This window comes from Glandiceps talaboti, chromosome 2 (assembly GCF_964340395.1).
Source record: "Glandiceps talaboti chromosome 2, keGlaTala1.1, whole genome shotgun sequence".
NCBI lineage: Eukaryota > Metazoa > Hemichordata > Enteropneusta > Spengelidae > Glandiceps > Glandiceps talaboti.
This window is the reverse complement of record NC_135550.1, coordinates 8,878,740-8,898,281: the sequence shown is the minus strand read 5'-3', so window position 1 is coordinate 8,898,281 and position 19,542 is coordinate 8,878,740. Positions and strand designations below refer to the sequence as shown.

At 36.1% G+C, this 19,542-nt stretch overlaps 1 protein-coding gene across 1 annotated transcript in view; it reads left to right on the top strand.

Moving 5' to 3' along the window:
- LOC144443710 (ATP-binding cassette sub-family C member 9-like) overlaps positions 1–19,363 on the top strand; it is a 66,259-nt gene extending 46,896 nt beyond the window's left edge. Inside the window, exons 21-28 of the mRNA XM_078133253.1 lie at positions 3,659–3,770; positions 9,145–9,275; positions 9,387–9,465; positions 12,759–12,867; positions 15,864–15,967; positions 17,500–17,633; positions 18,934–18,996; positions 19,226–19,363. Coding sequence (XP_077989379.1) covers positions 3,659–3,770; positions 9,145–9,275; positions 9,387–9,465; positions 12,759–12,867; positions 15,864–15,967; positions 17,500–17,633; positions 18,934–18,996; positions 19,226–19,363 — 870 coding nt within the window. The remainder of the gene's footprint in view (positions 1–3,658; positions 3,771–9,144; positions 9,276–9,386; positions 9,466–12,758; positions 12,868–15,863; positions 15,968–17,499; positions 17,634–18,933; positions 18,997–19,225) is intronic.
- Positions 19,364–19,542: the final 179 nt, after the last annotated feature.

The following is a 19,542-nucleotide window of genomic DNA, read 5'->3' as shown; positions in this document are numbered from 1 at the left end:
TAGCAAATTAAAAATTCTTTGTGTGGGGCAGGACAAAAGAAGTGCGTACATGCACTGTACATTTATCAGGAGTAACAGTAGGCTTGAAAGTCTCATTCATTTGACATGATTTGTAGATAGCAAGTCGGAGTGAAGCTCCCAAAAAAAAATACGGAAAAAGTCGTTCAACGTGAGGTTGCCTGTTGCATGCAGTGCCTCCAAAGATGCGCTCGATGTCATTTACATCTTGTTCCTTATATTAAAACATTTACTGATAAAACGGCAGATCTCTTTTTGGAATATTTGGTGGTCCTGAAAAACTATTAAACTGGGTACGCAGTTTAAGATCCACTCTTTGAAGATCCACTTTCAATTGTGTTCGACGTTGTCTTTGGTTAAAATGTTGTTTGATATGATTATCTCATTGCACTGACACTAGCGTTAGTCCGCAATTCATTTTGAAGCGACAATTTGGTATGGAAAGAATGGCCTTGAATTTGTGTTACTTCCTGATCTTCGCACACAGCTGACAGACCAAGTAACAACACTCTAATCACTCTCATATCTCATATCCGACTCAACTTCTGTATGTACGTACCAGGATCTCACTTGAACTTTAGGGAAATAGCTCAGACTATACACAGTTTGTGTTTAAAAGTCTACACTGGAAACTAAGGCAAGCACCCAGCAAGTGCCTCGTTCATTTACTTCCCCCGAAGCCAAGTGCTCCTGCGAAGTGAAGTGAAGTGCCTGCCAGTTCCAAGTGTTATTTATTGTGACGTCCTTAAAGTCTAAATTTACATAACGCATGGCAAATGGCCAAATAATTATGCAATCCATATTACAGTTTGCAGGGGCGTTAACATGCCCTAAAAGTATTCTCAAAACATTGATGAATGATCACTATGAATCCTAGCTATCTATGAAATGCAGACTGTCGTCTCATGTACTCGAGTGCGCTTGGAATCTTGTGTGGTCTGAATCCGATATCCTTGAGAAAGTCTGTTGACCTTTCAGTCAAACTAGAACATGCGATGTTGTTAAAATATTGAGTTTACTGAAAATATGAATATCATCTGTGACATTTGTAAACAGAGCTGTACCTTCGACATCAAAATTCAAACTTCAATTTCCAATATAACGATAATGACAAGGAGAATCCATTGATTTCACCTTGGGTTCCGACATAAAGGAGGGCCATAAAAGTTATGGGAGTTGGGTAAAGAAAAGGATTATTTTGCTGTTACTTATTTGAGAAAGCACCATCCATTCTTTTTTATTTAGAAGGTTTTAGTTTTTTTTTTACTTAAAATGTGACATCTTTTTGGCAACTACTTTGTAAGATATGACATTAGGCATGAAAAAGCTGTTCAACCTACCAATATATTTTTTTTGGTGATGGGCAAAATATCCTCATGCGGGCTTCGCATGTGACCATGTCTGTAAATGATATTTCTTTACATTTTCTGAATAGTGCATGTAACAATATACATTTGAGTCTATTCCAAATTATATAATATCTTATACAGTGGTTTACTTGGCTCTGATGAAGCATACAAGCATGAATTGAGATTAAATTAAGCTGTTGCATATCCAATGTGCACTTAAAATGAATTGAGCAAAGGTTTATGACCATGGGAGTGGGCTTAGCAGTCATTGGGCCATCAAAAGTCTGAAAGTCTTGAAATGTTTCGCTTTTGAATTTTTTGGAAGCAAATTGAACTTCAGGAGAAGTCATTTACCAAGTGCGCATCTGCAAAATACCTTTCAGCTTTGCCACAACAAAATACACTTCCAGATAATATGTAATGCATAGCATAATTGTTTCAATTCTGGTATTTTATTACATTGTAAGACTTTAAATTATATCTATGGTTTGATATTTTATGTCTCTAAATGGCCTCCTACACTGTCTTATCTTCAATTTTTTTCACCTTAGGAGTTGTCTCCTGCCAATCAGTAGCAATCAATTCAGATGATAATTGTCTTTCTCCCAAAACAAGATGGAAGGTGGCTGGCTAGTACCTCCCTGTAGCTGTATAGGTTAGAGCTAATTGAATCCACATCGTGTGTAAAGTAATCTCGTTCGGAGTATTATTGTAGTTGGCTATCACTATTATTTAATGCATGCCTTACATTGGATATTTAATTGCGAATGCTAAAATGGATATTATGTAAATAACATGCAAATTTATGTAAATCAGCCACTTTTCTCAATTCTAAATGCATGATTGCCCCAAGACAAAGTTCTCCCCCCCCACCAGGAATTTGATCAGGCTACGGCCCTGGAATCAACAACTTGGCTACTTAAAAGTTTGTAAACGAGAAAAAATGTCAATGCGTAGATAATCATTGATTTAAGGTAAATGGGTAGTGACCAGCTACGACCGCTGGCCGATCACTGGCCAGGCGTGGCCCATAGATCTGTAACACACATTGTTGACTTTACATATAGAAATTTACCATTCAATTTTCTTGAAACTTACTGACTTAAAAATACCTAGTGAATCGATGTATGAAAAAATAATTGCCTGGTGGATGCAGAATTCTTTACAAAAATGTCAAATTTGGTGAAATTTTTTGGCAATAAATGGGTGTAAATGTTGTCGAGCGTTGCCTGTAAATGTATTTGGCGTACTCCCAGAAGTGTGACCTAGACACATTCAAAGCAACATTCTCTATTGATGTTTGATAGAAAATAGGTGAATATCCCATTAATTCGATGTAGAGAGCTGTGAAAATGGTCCATTTTTTAGTCCAAACGTTGATATTTTCAGGCTCGGTGCAAAATCACATAAACCCTTAACGAATAATCCGATCGAAAAACGAAAACCTAATATCTATAGGTCAGAAATACCATAGAACTACATTACCATTCGGATACTTCCGAATTCCCGTTAATACGCAAGGATTAGTTCGAACGTGGAAAAATCTCGCTGAGCAAAGCCGAAGATGATGCATTTTAACAAATATTCATGAGTGGTTAACGGATGGCGCCATGATAGGGGAGTGGAATGCGGAAGTGTGTCTCTGCATAGCGGATGGCGGCGACAGCGTGTGAGTTATTGTGTTGGTATAAGTAGAATCGCGGGAATTTCAAAAGATTTGTTCAGTTAATATGCTTTTTTTGTCGAGAGTTACAATTCTTGTGTACTTTTTGGCAAAGGATCAGGAACATTGGAATATCTGCTTTCTCCTCTTTGACTGTAGTCGACATACTGACAAACATACAATATTGACATATGGGCAATAAAAACGTCAAAGTCATCTCACCCCAAACACCTTGTGCTGTGTCGGATTACATCGGAATCAGTTGAGTGATCGCTACCAATTACCTTAAGAAATCCAGTGGCGATCATATTGGATTTTCTTCCAAATCATTTTAAAAATGTTCCTCTCTGAAACCAGTGTATAGATAACCTTACAATTTGGCGTGTAGAAGGAAGACTGCTCCAACCTCCATGCAGCACATCATTGCCAGCTGGAAAAACTGCTTGGGCCCCACAAACGCTGCTTGCAGCTTTAATTTACAGTTGTTTTGTTAAGCACCTTTACTCAACTCACTTTAATAGAACACTTATGACAACTTTGTGATTCATTTAGGTACTTGACTGGCTTTTTTGCAGTTGTTTTGCTATAACTAAAAAAACTAATTTATTGTAATTAATTTTATTTATAGCTTATAGTGAGTGTGGCATGGTTTGCAAACGAGTTGCTAACTTTTCAAGTATATCTGGGCAATGTTGAACGAGTCCAAGAGTATGCTGATATTGCACCAGAAAACTACAACGGTATGTATAATGATGTATTGCAGCTAGTGGTAAGTTAAATTAAAACTAAGTGACTTAAAGTGTTTCTTACTTAAAATTAATAAATGTTTAAAAAAAGGCCGCTTCTTACTAATGTGAGTTCCACTTATTAAATAACTGTTAATTGAATTGCCTATTTTTTAACTTTCGTAAACTGAAACACTTCAAACAAAACCCGATTTAAACTGAATGCCTCGAGTGAGGGCAAAACCGTAGATTTATGGGGCCTATACACATTGTTGGAATACAAGCATCTGAACTATAGCTAATATACATGATGTACGCAGAGCCGTAGCCTGACCAAATTGCCAAGGGAGACATCACTTCGTCCTGGTGCAATCATACATTAAAATTTAGAAAAGTGCTAATTTACATAAATTTGCATGTAATTTACATAATATATAATATAGCAAACGCAATTAAATATCATATGTAAAGCCAGAAAAAATAAAAAATGCTGGTCAACGGGTAACCTAACCCATCACATTGGGTAGGTTGGTCGATTTCATTTTTTTGACAATGTTTGACAAGGATAATACAAACCACATATAACGTTAGCAAAATATTTCAGGTCGAGTTTAGATATAACTTATTTAGTCATCTTGATACTATCTCCTGCAATTTGTCTGCATAGCTACAGTTAGGAAATGTAAAGGTTAAACAAATAGTGTTGTTCCTCTTTTAAACCCCGCCAAATGAAACTGAAGCATTATTTTAGCCACCCCTTCTGATATTAAAATCATATGGTACAATGATGCATAAGAGATAGCCAACTACAATAATACTCCGATGAGATTACTTTACATTCATAAGGAGATGTCTCTAATTAACTATAACCTATACAGGGAGGTACTTAACTAGACACCTTCCATCTTGTTTTAGGGGAAAGACAATTATCACCTTGATTATTGCTACTGATTTGAAGGAGACAACTCCAAGAGTGAAAAAAATGAAAAAAGACAGTGTAGGAGGCCATTTAGAGGTATAAAATATCAAACCATAGACATAATTTAAAGTCTTACAATGCTTGAATATGGTAATGAAATACCAGAATTGAAACAATTATGCTATGCATTACATATTATCTGGAAGTGTGTTTTGTTGTGGCAAAGGTGAAAGATATTTTGTGGATGTGCACTTTGTAAATGACTTCTCCTGAAGTTCAATTTGGTTCAAAAAAATTCAAAAGCGAAATATTTCAAAACTTTGAAACTTTTGATGGCCCAATGACGGCTCAGCCCACTATAACGGTCGTAAACGTTTGTTCAATTCGTTTTAGTGCACATTGGATATGCAACAGCTTAATTTAATCTCAATTCATGCTTGTATGCATCATCAGAGCCAAGTAAACCACTGTATAAGATATTATATAATTTGGAATAGACTCAAATGTGTGTTGTTACATGAACTATTGAAATATCCTTAATTTTGAAAAAAATGCGCGAAGACCGCATAAGGATATATTGCCCATCACCAGGTTGAACAGCTTTTTCACTTTTTTCTGGCCTAATGTCGTATCTTTCAAAGTAGTTGCCGAAAAGATGTCACATTCAAAGTGAAAAATTGATGGTGCTTTCTCATAAGTAACACAAGAAAATAATCATTTTCTTTACCGGACTCCTAAAGCTTATATGGCCTCGTTTATGTTGGAACCCAAGGTGAACTCAGTGGATTCTCCTTGTCATCATCATCATCATTATAATGGAAATGGAAGTTTGGATTTTGATGTCGAAGGTACAGCTCTGTTTACAAAATCAGGGCCATTCTTTACATAGCAAATAATTGCTTCAAAATGAATTGCGGAATAACGGTAGTGTCAGTGTGCAATGAGATAATTATATCAAACATTTTAACCAAATACAACGTCGAACACAATTATTGCGACTGGATATTCAAAGAGTGGATCTTAAACTGCGTACCTAGTTTAATAGTTTTTCAGGGCCACCAAATATTCCAAAATGAGATCTGCCGTTTTATCAGTATGGAATGTTTTAATATAAGATCGAGCGCATCTTCGGGGCCACTGCATGTAGCATAGCAGGCGACCTCACGTTGAACGACTTTTCCCATCTTTTTAGTTTCACTCGCTGACATTATAATTGCGAATTGCTATCTTCAAATGAAGGAGACTTTCAAGACTGTACTATTACTCGAGGAAAATGCACAGTGCATGAGCGCACTTCTTTTAATTAAAAAGTTACAATTTTTAGCTGGACACATTTTAGTCAAAGTTAAGCCAGCATACAATAGAGTTATAAGATACATATTAGCAAGGAGTCAGTGTACAGTCAATGGTGAACCATCAATTTAAATCGCGCATGCTAGGAATCGTAAATAACGATTTTAAAAACATCGCTATGTATTCAAAAGTAGCTTTCTTTTATTTCTTTTTTCCAAAATCTCAGGGGGGGGGGGAGAGAAGGTGCCCCCCTTGCCCCCCGTAGGCTACGATACTGGTACACGTCACTTTATTGGAAAATTAACGATACGAAACTGTATGAAGTTTGAAACTGTAATAGTTAACAAATTGTTAGTCTTGCTGCTAGACGTTCGGGCTTTCTTTCGATGCTATAACTATAAGCGAACGAAGTTCGCATGTGAGGGCCTGCCCGAACAGTCTAGCGAATGTCATTTTCAGACCGGACATTCCATTGAGATTACGATAAGCGGTGGGTTGGGCCAGATATGCATATATATACTTTAATATATTCAATCTCTGCATGCAGGTGTTGACAAACACATTTATGTCTTACTATGTCTTATCAGTTTATGGTAATTGTGTTTGATGAGTGTGTAGACGTTGTCATTCACCCATTTTAGTTAACGCATTGGTGGTTATTTTTACAAGCCCCTCCTTAAGATGAATATGCATGAAAATTTAGCTATTGTCCTCTGTTTGTGCTTGTCGCTAATACGGTTCTCTGATTGGCAGTTATTTATATCCTGATGACATTCGCTAGACCTCGGATGTTCCATCCTCGATAGCGTTGTTCGGCTGTGTGTCGTATTTTATCGGAAGAACATCCGAGGGCTAGCCGATAGACTAACAAATTGTCTGATTAGAAAAACAAGAGTTCATTATGCAAATTAACCATTTAACTTACAAGTTACATCATCAAGCTTTAAATGACACATGTACGTCTTTAGCATAAATGCGTGAACTAAATTACCTGAAATTTTGCATTCTAAAGATCTTGCCCAATTACAGAAATGATTACTTATGGAAATTACACATCGCAATGAAGAACTACACAAACAATTATATGAAAACGTATGATTTTTATGGTTGATGAATGTATCAAGTTAAATTAAATTTGAAGTTTGCATTCTTAAGATATAGCTTTAATTGCAGAATATCATTAATCATGCAAATTGCCCATTTAAATGAAAAAACTATACCAACATGCTTTAAAGGATATGTGTGTTTTCTCATGGTTGATGTATGTGATAAATTATATGGAATTTGAAGCATGTATTCCACAGATATAGATCAATTGCTGAAGATCATTAATAATGCAAATTACTCATTACAAGTAAAAGCTACATCAAGAAAACAAACCTCATGTGTGCATTGTTATGGTCGATATATATATATATATATATATATATATATATATATATATATATATATATATATATATATATATATATATATATATATATATATATACCAAATTATGTGAATTTTGCAGTTTACAATCTTAAAATAAAGCCTGATTACCGAAAATCACTAATTGTGAAAATTACTCATTAACACTAAAAAAATATGTTAACAGGCTTTTTGGAGAAGTGCACTGTCTCATGGTTACGTGTGTTTAAATTATAATGAAATTGAAATATGTATTGTTAAGATATGGCCTAATTGCAGTCTTAAGATATTGCTTAATTAGTCGATTTTATTGATATGCAAACTGACCTAATTAACATGAACACATCTCGCTCAAAAACTAATCACTTCTAGCCAATACCCCTACCATTATGTACCAAATATCATTATAAATGAACCAGCCGCTTTAAGAAAATGATGACACAGACAGACAGACAGACAGACAGACAGACAGACAGACAGACAGACAGACAGACAGACAGACAGACAGACAGACAGACAGACAGACAGATACACAGACGGATGGACAGACAGACTGACATACACACATACATACATACAGACAGACATCGCCATTTCAGTACCTCCCCTTTGGGATTCTTTAATGTTTATTTATTCATGATCACGATTTATTTTCTGGTAAATACCTTTAAAATATTCTATGTACATGCAAATCAGATTTCTCAGAAATGTCATACGACGTGCAAATTTTGTTGAGATATTGCCTTGTCTACATAGCAAAAACATTAGAAAAAGTAACAAGCTATTAATTAGAAAGTGCACAGTCAAGGTCAATTTCTATGAAAAAAAATTGTTCTCATAATTTTTACCTATTGTAAGGGGAGGTATTGAAATGACGATGTCTGTATCTATCTATCTATCTATCTATCTATCTATCTATCTATCTATCTATCTATCTATCTATCTATCTATCTATCTATCTATCTATCTATCTATCTATCTATCTATCTGTCTGTCTGTCTGTTCGTCCATCCGTCTGTGTGTGTGTGTAAATAGTAAATAGGCTACATCTTAAAAATGCAAACTTCAAATTTCATACATTTTGATGTAGTTGTTTGATTTTTAAAGAACAAATTTTAAGCACATCTTTTCAAACTAGCATATTGTATGGATTGCGCCTTTCAAGTGCCATTGTACATAACTTATCTTTTGGAGTCTGGTGCTATAGAAAGCCTTTATGATTGATAAGTAATTGACTGTGTTGTTTTTAATCGTGATGTGGAATTTTCATAATCATTTCGGTAATTGGGTAATATCTTTTTCATTTCCATAATGAATGATTTTTTTTCATAATTAAACAATATGTAACCTTTAAACTTCATAGTTATAGTTCAGAGGTTTGCATTCCAACAATGGTTGTAGGCTCAAATATCTACCAGTTTAAATCTGATTATTATAGCATTTCTCATGAAGCTAGTGCAGCATGCACTTATTTTCGTTCTGATTTCTAAAGTCATAAAGTATTTTGCAAAGATTCATGTTCGGTCAAATTTTCATTTCGACCATCCTTATTGTCTATTTGATTTTAATTTGAAAGAAAACTAGGATTTTCATTGACATAGACTGGTAGTTAAATTTGTGTAGTACATTCTGCGTGTTGTATTTAGTCCACTTCACACATTTTGTATTCATTTACTTTATGAGAACGAGCTATCCTTACTGACAGGTCATTTGTGTTTATCTTGTATGCAAGAAACCATCACATCTGTGTTTCACTTGTATTGACAGGTAAATACGAGCCAGAAAACACCTGGCCTGCTGAAGGTAACGTAAGTCTAGAAGATGTCTCCCTCCGATATGCTGTCAATCTTGACTCAGTGCTGCGGAAAGTGTCATTGGAATTCAAACGTGGCTCAAAGGTATACATTACTTTGATTCGCATTTCTCTAGCCTTCCAAAGATCTTTCATTTGTGTATTACTTCCCATGGACTGTACTCACTTTTCAACATCTGTGTTTATTTTTGTGTAGATCGGCATTTGTGGAAGGACAGGAAGTGGCAAGTCATCACTTGCATTGTCACTTTTCAGAATGATCGACATGTATCGCGGTAAGTTCGTTTTAGTATAAACAAATTCCAATTACTATGACTTGATCAGAAAGCCAAATTGAAAACATTTTACAGTAAAAAAGTCATTATTTGGATAATGTCTCTGAAATGGTTAATCTGATCACTTAGACTGTCCATTTCGTCATTTGAAAGACACTAGATTTTGTACATGAAAGAGAAGCCATTATAACACACATCTATTCCTTTATCGTAAGGAGAGGTCTTTCTTTGACAAACATGGCTGTCAAAAGGTCAAATTGTACATTTACATCGACACCATGGTATGCACATTCCGAATATGTGTGTTCTCATGTACTAAGTAGTAACATGAAGGAATCAATCCCACTATATCGCTATACTACATATTAGATTCAGAGAGAAATATCGTGAAATAGTGACTTGGCGGACTGCATTTCCTAGTTGCTGGAACATTTGTGACGTGTATAGCTTGTGAAATTTGAAATGGCTATGTCGTGCAATGCATATCGATTTAACAGCGAATCTGAAAGACACTATGGTTAACTTTTATTGTTACTGTGTTTGGTCTTTATGTAGAGTAATGCCTTTGTGATTATAGAGAATGGACTGCCATGTAAACAAGTACCTTAGTTTGTCAACATGGCTGCTAAATAAAGTGAAAGACATTCGTAGTGTATCAAATGTACCGTACACTGACAATGTGTACACGGGAACAGTATATACTAATGTGCACAGTGTGTACACGAAAACAGAGACATAGACGTCAGCAATTCAAGGGGTCCTCTTTCGTTTGCCATATTTTTGGACTGGCCTATTCTAATCATACTGGAGAATATGAATGCAATGGGTTGTGAATTCTTTGAGGCCTCTCCCCAAGTCCCCCCCCCCCAGCTCATTTCCACGATGGGCATTTTGTCATCATGTGCTTTCACGACTTTAGCACTGTCAGTGCTTAATAGATTAGTTTAGTTTAGATTAGTTTATTTCAGTGAAACAACAAGATCGACAGCACAGATGTACAAATAAAAACTGGTACAAATTGTTCAATTACTTGGATAACCCACAAAGTCAAAGACTTACAGTGATTCAGGAAAGTGGCTGGATTAGCAAAGGTGTTTAACTACATATAATGGGGAAGAATAACCATTGACAATAGAGAGGGAAGGACACGCAACTGCAATTGTCTATGGAATAACAGAGTAGGGAAAACGTGGAGGCAAACTAGCTAATAACTAAAATAAAATCCCTTTAGTGTACTTGACAGATATGTTTTATTAAGGCATCTCTTTGTGATATCTGTTTTAATTGATGCTGGTGGATTGTTCCAGTCCATAATGGCGTTAGTATAAAACGTATTATCAACCTCGCGTTTAACTGTTGGCTGATGGAAATTTATATCAACCTCCCTATTTGGAACTGTTACAGAAGATACTTTGGTAAGCTGATGGAACAAATACTCAGGACCGGAGTTATCATATATTATTTTGAAAGCATGGTTAAGCCGTAGCTGGCTCACTCTACCCCTGACATCCAGCATACCCAAGGCATCAAACTGATCAACACCTATGTGTGATCTGGGCGCCATAGAAAGGATATAATTTTGTTTTGTGCAATATGTAGTTTTTTAAAAAGGTTTTTTTTTTAAAGAACAGACTACCAGGATGAACATGAATAATCAAAATGATATTGGATTAGAGCAGAGCAAAGGGTTTTGCGGGAGTTTTGGTTGAGAAAAAGTGCTTGGCAATAGAGAAATCTAAGCCTTGAATTGGTTTTCGAGTCCAAGGTATTTGACAGATTTGCTGGCATAAATATCACATTTATTACAAGTTATTCTAAAATCAGAAATCTTGAGTTCTGTTTTCCCTAGATGGAGTAAAAGCTTATTGTCAATCAGCCATTCGTTACATGATTTGCTTAACACTGAGGCAATGCGATTTACATCATTATGCGACACTAACATGGCACTGTCATCAGCATAGAGTAGGATTTAAAACAATATCATGTTGCTGTTGAACTGTCAAGGCTTTCCCAGTCAGTCCACAGGCTATGCCAGAGTCACCCAAGCCCGGCAAACACAGCACCTGCGTGCTCCGTGTGAGTAATCGCCCCTGACGTTTTCGAGTCATTATTCCAGGAGGTCCCCCGAATTCGCTCTGTCTTGTGAGTGGGACATGGCTACCCATCGAGTTTGTAGAACACTCACCCTGGGTTTGGGTCGTTCACAGAAAAATCCCCCGTTTCCAGTAAGATTCGAACCCATGACCTCCCGACTACTAATCATGTGTGCTAACCACTATATGCTACAGGGAGCGGGTAGAGTAGGAGTTTACATTTGATTAAAATGTCCATACTATTCACACAACACAGAAACAGCAGTGGCCCCTGAATACTTCTGTGAGGAATACCACACTGAATATCCAAGGAATCTGAATTCGTTTCATTTACATAAACTAAATTGTTTTCTGCCATCTGATATGAGTCCACTTGTTGCTAGTCTAGTCCCTAGACAGTATCATTACGATTTATACCTTCACTCACAGTATAGTCAAAGCCTTTGCTCTTGAAGTACTGAGATGCAATTTGGAATTCATTAAAAGTCATTAAAACACTGTCTTTGTTAATCAGTCGCAAAGTTCTAACCATAACACGGTCCCCATAAAGTTAGTGTTTATTGGGGCAGTTATGTCCAAATATGGTATATTTGGCAGCTTAGGATGCTACTTATACACTGTTTATGTCACAATAGCAGCTGGGGTTCACTGATTAGATGAACAACTTTCTGTGTGCTGATCGAGGAAGTTTGACCTGACTCTGGCTAGACCACAGTTACCACAGTTGGCACCCAGACTATACCACAGTTACCACAGTTGGCATCCAGACTAAGTAACTTGTTGCACTCATCTCATAATATACCTCGAGGATTCCGCACTACAACACGGTTACATACACTGCAAGGTCCGGGGTTTGTATTAATGTCCCCCGACATCGGCAGAATGATGATGAATAGGTAGACTGACCTTCTTAGTTTGTTCTTTGCGATGACGGAGCCACTGCCATTTCGTTTAGCACTGGCTAACGCCTGTGTAATCTGCCTGGCTTCAACAATTCCAAAATTTAACGTATTTGTTTAAATGGCTTCGGCAGAGAATAGCACCAAATAAATCGGAATGATCTCTTTTTTGAAAGATAGAGATATATTGTCCTTCAAAATCTTGAAGCCATTGAAATCGATACGAAATATATAGCCAGCAAGACGCTCTGCATCTTGGCCACCATCTTGAATAACTTACAGAGGGTCTGTTTTATCACAGGTCGTATACTGATTGACGATGTGGATATTTCAACTGTTCCTTTGCTGACACTGCGTAATAGACTGGCCATTATCCCACAAGATCCCGTGTTATTCTCTAGTAGCATACGGTAAGTTAATTTCATAAAACTCTATATGTATGTAATGCCGAATATATAATTTATGTCAATAAAAAAGACACAAGTGATAATGCCTTGATCAAATGAATGATGTTGCATCAATACCGTCGTCAAAAAGCCACAGTTGTATCGAGAGAAATCAAGAGAGAGAGACAGAGAGAGAGAGAGAGAGAGAGAGAGAGAGAGAGAGAGAGAGAGAGAGAGAGAGAGAGAGACAGACAGAGACAGAGACAGAGACAGAGAGACAGAGACAGAGACAGAGACAGAGACAGAGACAGAGAGAAAGAGAGAGGTGATAGGACAGGTTAGGATGTGGATCATACTCGGAGAAAGTTTTTACTGCACATGCGTTCTCAAAACGGCAACACTCAGATCAAGCAGCAGGGTTTGTGTTTGTAAAAGCCAAGCAGTCCCTTCTATATACATGTACTATACTACCACATGATGTGTGTACCAGTATCTATGTATTTCAACAATTGTTGTTACGTCATTTGCCTATGATTTATTTCATGATGGCAAGGATACCACAGTATATGTGTAACTATGCATGGCTTAACTTGAATTGAATAATGGATGTCATCACCTCAACGATTTACACATTCTAGGTCAATAAAGGGAGCTTTGCTAAACATTGTACTGGAAAGTCAATGAAGACTTTACTAAATACCAAGGCACATTTGAACATATAACAATAGTCTTAATAGGGAAAAAGTAGCCTCACTGGGGTGTTATGGTGCAATTCAGTACTCAGTTCTCATGAACCAATACGGACAATGAGCTACACTTCCGTGTATAGCGAGGAAAGGCTTAGTTTATCTCAATTTATGTTGTTGTTTTTTTAAAAACCACCATCCATAGTTTCAATGTAGGATTAAGATAGGGTAGTACAGATGTAGATAAATTGATTGAAAGTGTATGCACTAAATTTTTGGAGAGCCTGCAATATTTTACGAAATAAATAGTTGCAATTTAGTTATTTGCTCATAAAGGGATATACTTGTGCTGCTGCAAGGGAGTCTTAAGCTATGTGGTGGAGGGTAGGAGGAGTGGGGGAGAAAGTCACTTCTTATAAATCGGTTCTCAAGGAGGACCATATTTTAGAAAATTATGAAAGGATCACATTTCATTTTATTTTGACTCATTGTATTATATAACGTTTCATCATTTATCAATTTGCATCCCCTCGCTGCCAACACAGTCAAATATCACTGCTGCCACACCCACTGCTGCCACCATTGTAAAATAATATAAGAACACCTCAGTCTAAGACTATTGCTGCTGAAATCAATTGTTGGTTTTCGTTTGATGAGAGGAGTAGATTTCACAAGAGTGAGGAAAATGGTGTTGGGGACAATATGATGGGTGGAAAAGTTGATGACAAAATGTCGGTTGTATACCCATCTAATATTTGGGATATCTGGCCTCAGCTCTCCCAATTACATAAAAAAAAGTTATTAATTAACTAATGTATTTAGCGCTTTCACACTTATTCACTGGGGTTGTAGTTTTGGGTAAAACCTCCATTATATCCATTATTATATGGTGGCAGCAGTGTAATCGAGCCTTTACCACTGATTGTGTACCTGGTCACACTTAAAACATCATTATCATCCATTTAAAAACAAATTGTTTGAACAGGAGGAGGGCCATGTTGTAGAGAAAAGAATATATATATATATATATATATATATATATATATATATATATATATATATATATATATATATATATATATATATATATATGTGTGTGTGTGTGTGTGTGTGTGTGTGTGTGTGTGTGTGCGCGCTGCACATACATAGTAACCACACTGTCTTGCAAGAAAGTAAACCTTGATATTTAAGGTCAAAATCAGATCCTATTTTGCATATTATTAATTGGTTGACATTTGCAAATTGAATGCATATATCCCTACGGTATACAAAATATACAATAAATGCCTATCAGTTTTTGTAGACCCCTAATGGGGGAGGGTACTGTAATGGGCTCTGTTCGTCTGTCTGTCTATCTATTTGTCAGTATATATTACATCATTTCTCAGGCATACAACATCCGACTTCTTTCAAACCCTACAAGAAGGTTGCATATCATATGGGACTTATGCACTTCAATTTTGGTTTTTAATATATACAGATTTGACTGCATGGTGGCCGTATTTGTAGTTGAATATCAACATTTACTGAGTAACTCAAAAACTGTATGCACAAGCACTGCATTCAAGTGTCTACCCTCATATTATCAGATGCAAGCTATTGGTGGAGACTTTGACCTTTAAAGTTGACCTCGACCTTTTGCATTAATTAACAAAATCGAGCCAATTCTTGCCTATCACTGACACATTGTCGTATTTTACATCCTGTCATTTTCTTGTAAATCATTTTTACAAGTAATATTGGAGAAAAGAACTATACACAAGCATTATTTTTGGTGCTCATATCGGTTTTACTGAATGTCAACCATATTTGTATCTAAAAATCCTTATTTACTGCATAACTCAAAACTGTAACAAATAGACTCCATTCGAGTGTCTACCCCAATATTATCAGATGCAAGCTATCTTTGGAGACCTTGACCTTTGACCTTGACCTTCAGGGTCAATTATCAAACTCAAGCCAAGTCCTGCCTATCACAGACACAATGTAGTGTTTACACATTGCCAATTTCTTTTAAATCATGTTTACACATAATATGATGAAGGGAAGCATTATTTTTGGTGCTCATGCAAATTGTACTGAATTGCATTTTTTTGTTACCACCAATTTCTTTTAAATCATGTCCCCACTCAGTCGCATAGTAAAAAGTATTTCAGTGCGGGGGAGTCAGTGTCTTCTACAAAGACTTGTTACTTGAGTCGTTTTGCTACCATTCATCATGTATAATATTCTGAATGAAGTTAGTTGATTTGTAAGACATTCACAATCCTTGCATATACTAAATTGAAAATATTAATCACTACTCATCTGTGATGATTTTTATATTACCATCAGATATAATTTAAACCCAGGAGGTCATTCCGAGGATGCGGAGCTGTGGCAAGCACTTGATATTGCTCAATTGAAAAGTTTAGTCCAAGATTTACCAGGTCAACTTGGTGAGTCATTGACGTTTTATCGACCTTTTGATATGCAGTTATCATTGCCTCATACTCTATTAAATATCATTTCTTTTTTAATGCTTAAAGATAACATGGACTCTTTATGTAGTATTGGAAAATATTCAAAGTTGCATACTTACCATTGCCTCATACTAATACAATGTCCTTCACAGCATGAACACTTATTATCGTATTGGAGAATATTAAGTTGGATATTGATGAAATGCATAGTTATAGTCTGATCACTAAGGTTTATGTCAAAGTAGTTGGAAGAGTTACCTGCACTTGATATTATTTCCATAGCTATTAGCAGAGACTAAGAGTAAACATTTGTGTTAACCCTTGACTTTTAAACAGTAATCATTTTTTTTGTTTAAAATATCGTGATTGCAGTTAAAAACATATGACATCACGGAGTACATCTGGCTGCAAAATATTACAATTCAATTTTTGATTCCCTTTATGCTGTCACTGGACAAAGAACCACTCGTAATCTTATCAATTGAAGTTTCTGAGAGTCAAAATGTTTTTGTTCGTGTTAGACCAACTGATACACACTATTGACACCACAAGAAATTGTTTATGGTGATATTGAAAGTAACCTTATTAGGTGAATGGAATTGTAACAAGCAAGTTTCCAAAGACTAGTTGCCGAAAGAAATGATACCACGTATGTCAGTATGATCATGAGATACCTTGACGAACCCCCAAAAGGTCAACAAACAAAGTACCTTACAATTCATGCAAGTATACAGTGTGGATCGAGAAGGGCATACATACTTCGTAAATTCAGAGCAATTGGCATTACCAAATCCATAGAATACCAATACCAATTAACAACAACAACAACAACAACAACAACAACAACAACAACAACAACAACAACAACAACAACAACAACAACAACAACAATAATAATAACAACAACAACATACATGTATATTGACCAACTTATCATCTTACTGTACTTACTTACTGACTGTCTGTCTGTCTGTCTGTCTGTCTGCCTGTGTATGTGTGTGTCTGACTCTATCTGTCAGTCTGTCTGTGTGTCAGTGTGTCTGCATGTCTGTCTCTGTCTGTCTGTCTGTCTGTCTGTCTGTCTGTCTGTCTGTCCCTCTGTTTCTCCCTCTCCCCGCCCCCCCCTCTCTCTCTCTCTCTCTCTCTCTCTTTCTCTCTCTCTCTCCCTCTCGTCATACATGCTAAATGTGTCGTGTATGTATGAAATATAAGAAGACACGTGTACAATATTTTCCTCTCTCACAAACTAGACCCATTGAGAGAGGTATTTTCAGGCTGACTCACAATTTAGTAATAACGAAAGGTCCGCTTGCATACATTTAACGTGTTTGCTGTATGCAATTACAAAGAACATCTATAAGATCATGTTGCTGAGATGCAATATTTAAAACAATGCCATATTTTCTTATATACTTCCTTATCTATTGAACCAGTGATCGTAGTTTTAATTCTTGTGAATTACTTCCTGTACTGCCACGTCTATAATTATCGAAACAATACAATTTCAGATTCGGAGGTTTGTGAGGGAGGGGACAACTTCAGTGTCGGTCAGAGGCAGCTGTTCTGCTTAGCAAGGGCATTTCTTCGTAAATCGAAGATACTTGTTATGGATGAAGCCACAGCATCTATTGATTCAAAAACGGTATGTGACAGTCGCTTTCAGTTAACATTCGCAGTAATTCAAATGAACCTTTGCCAGTACGTACCACATTATAATAGACAATATCTTATATTAACCTGGTCATATGGATGAAGAAATGGACGGATAAACCAGTTTGTTTTCCTACTTTAAAAATGTGAAATAGCATAGACGAATTCTGTCTTTCTGACTCAATAAATTGCAAAAGATAAGTTTGGAAAATAAATCTTTAAAAATAGCGCCAATGGCGTTGTGGAACAACTGTATTTGACTGTTGCTATGGACATGGTGTTGTTGCTATGGATATTTGGATATATATTGGAATCTTTATTAACTTACCTACCTTTCCCACTTTTCATCTTTGCAATATAAACCATCATGTAGCTGTTTCTATGGGCTTGGCCCTGTTGCTAAGCATATTTGCAAACATTTTTTGAATCTTTAGTACCCATCCTTGTTATCTTTGTAATATTCATCCTCATTTCAGTGTTGCTAAGGGCGTCGTTATGGTTGTAGAGACAATTGTGTATAAATGTTTTCAACAATAACTGCAGAATAATACCTCCAGAAACATCCCACCAAGTTTCAACCCATTCATCATGCAGTTTCAAGATATAAGTTTTTGTCCAAAATTGCGATTTGTAGACCTTATCAGAATATCACTAATGGGATCATCACGTTATGAATACAGCTTCATCTACACATCCCCAGATGCATCCCCAGTAAATGTCAGCTCAATCTGCTCAGTAGTTTTGGAACTATATATTTTTTGACCAAAAGACACTTGTTAGCCCTAATTTGCATATCATTGATGAATCATCATGCCATGAGCAATTCTTAAACTTTACACCTCTAAGAACGTTCCAACCAAATTTTAGATCGATCTGCTCAGTAGTTTTGGAGATTAATTTTTTTAAACCAAAAATCCCATTTTTGACCTAATCACACACCGGTTGAAAGATCATTTTGAATTGAACTATTTCCCAATTAGACACCAAAGATAATATATATCCATCAAATATAATGGTAATCGGTCCAGTGGTTTTTTACTTGAAGTTGTTTACACAAAGACCTTATCAGTCCAGTTTGTTAAATTTGCTAATGTACTACACAATATTGCTTGTAAACAAACTACTAGTAAGTAAACAAAACTAACAACTGCAATCTTAAATGACTATTAGCAATCAGTTCAGTATATGAACAAGCGGCCAACACATACGCAGTTTGGACATGATTTTACTGATTACTAGTGTTTTTAATACCCAATGTTTGAAATAGAATTTATCCGTATGTATTTGCACAGGATGCCATTTTACAGGAAGTCGTGAGAAAAGAGTTTGCTGACCGGACTGTGATAACAATTGCGGTAAGTATTTTCTCCTTTCGTTTAAACTTTTACAGAAAACATTTTCTTCACAAGGGTAATGCTTGGTACTCGATTCCATTCATTTTTAATGCAACTTGCACCTACCCAGAATAACCAAACGTAATAGAAAAAATTACTTAATCATCTCATTATATGTTTTGGACACAATATTCCCTTCATCACAATATTGAATTAGCATATATTCATGTTACATTTATTTATATTCCAGCATCGAATTGGTACAATATTGGATTCTGACATGGTACTTGTGCTGAACGATGGCAAAGTGCAGGAGTTCGACTCGCCACAATATCTACTGAGCAAAGAAGGCAGTGCATTTGCTGCACTTGTTCACGGCAGCAACTAACTGATGAATAGCATATACCTTACACTTCATAGACGTTCACATGACTTTACAAACATAGAACATGAGTTCATTATTAATTAGATGAAAAGTGTTATTTGAGTTGGTATTTTGAAAGGCCCAGATTTTAATATAATATTTTGTCATGGCTTTCAAATTTAAGAATTATTAGATTAGATGTT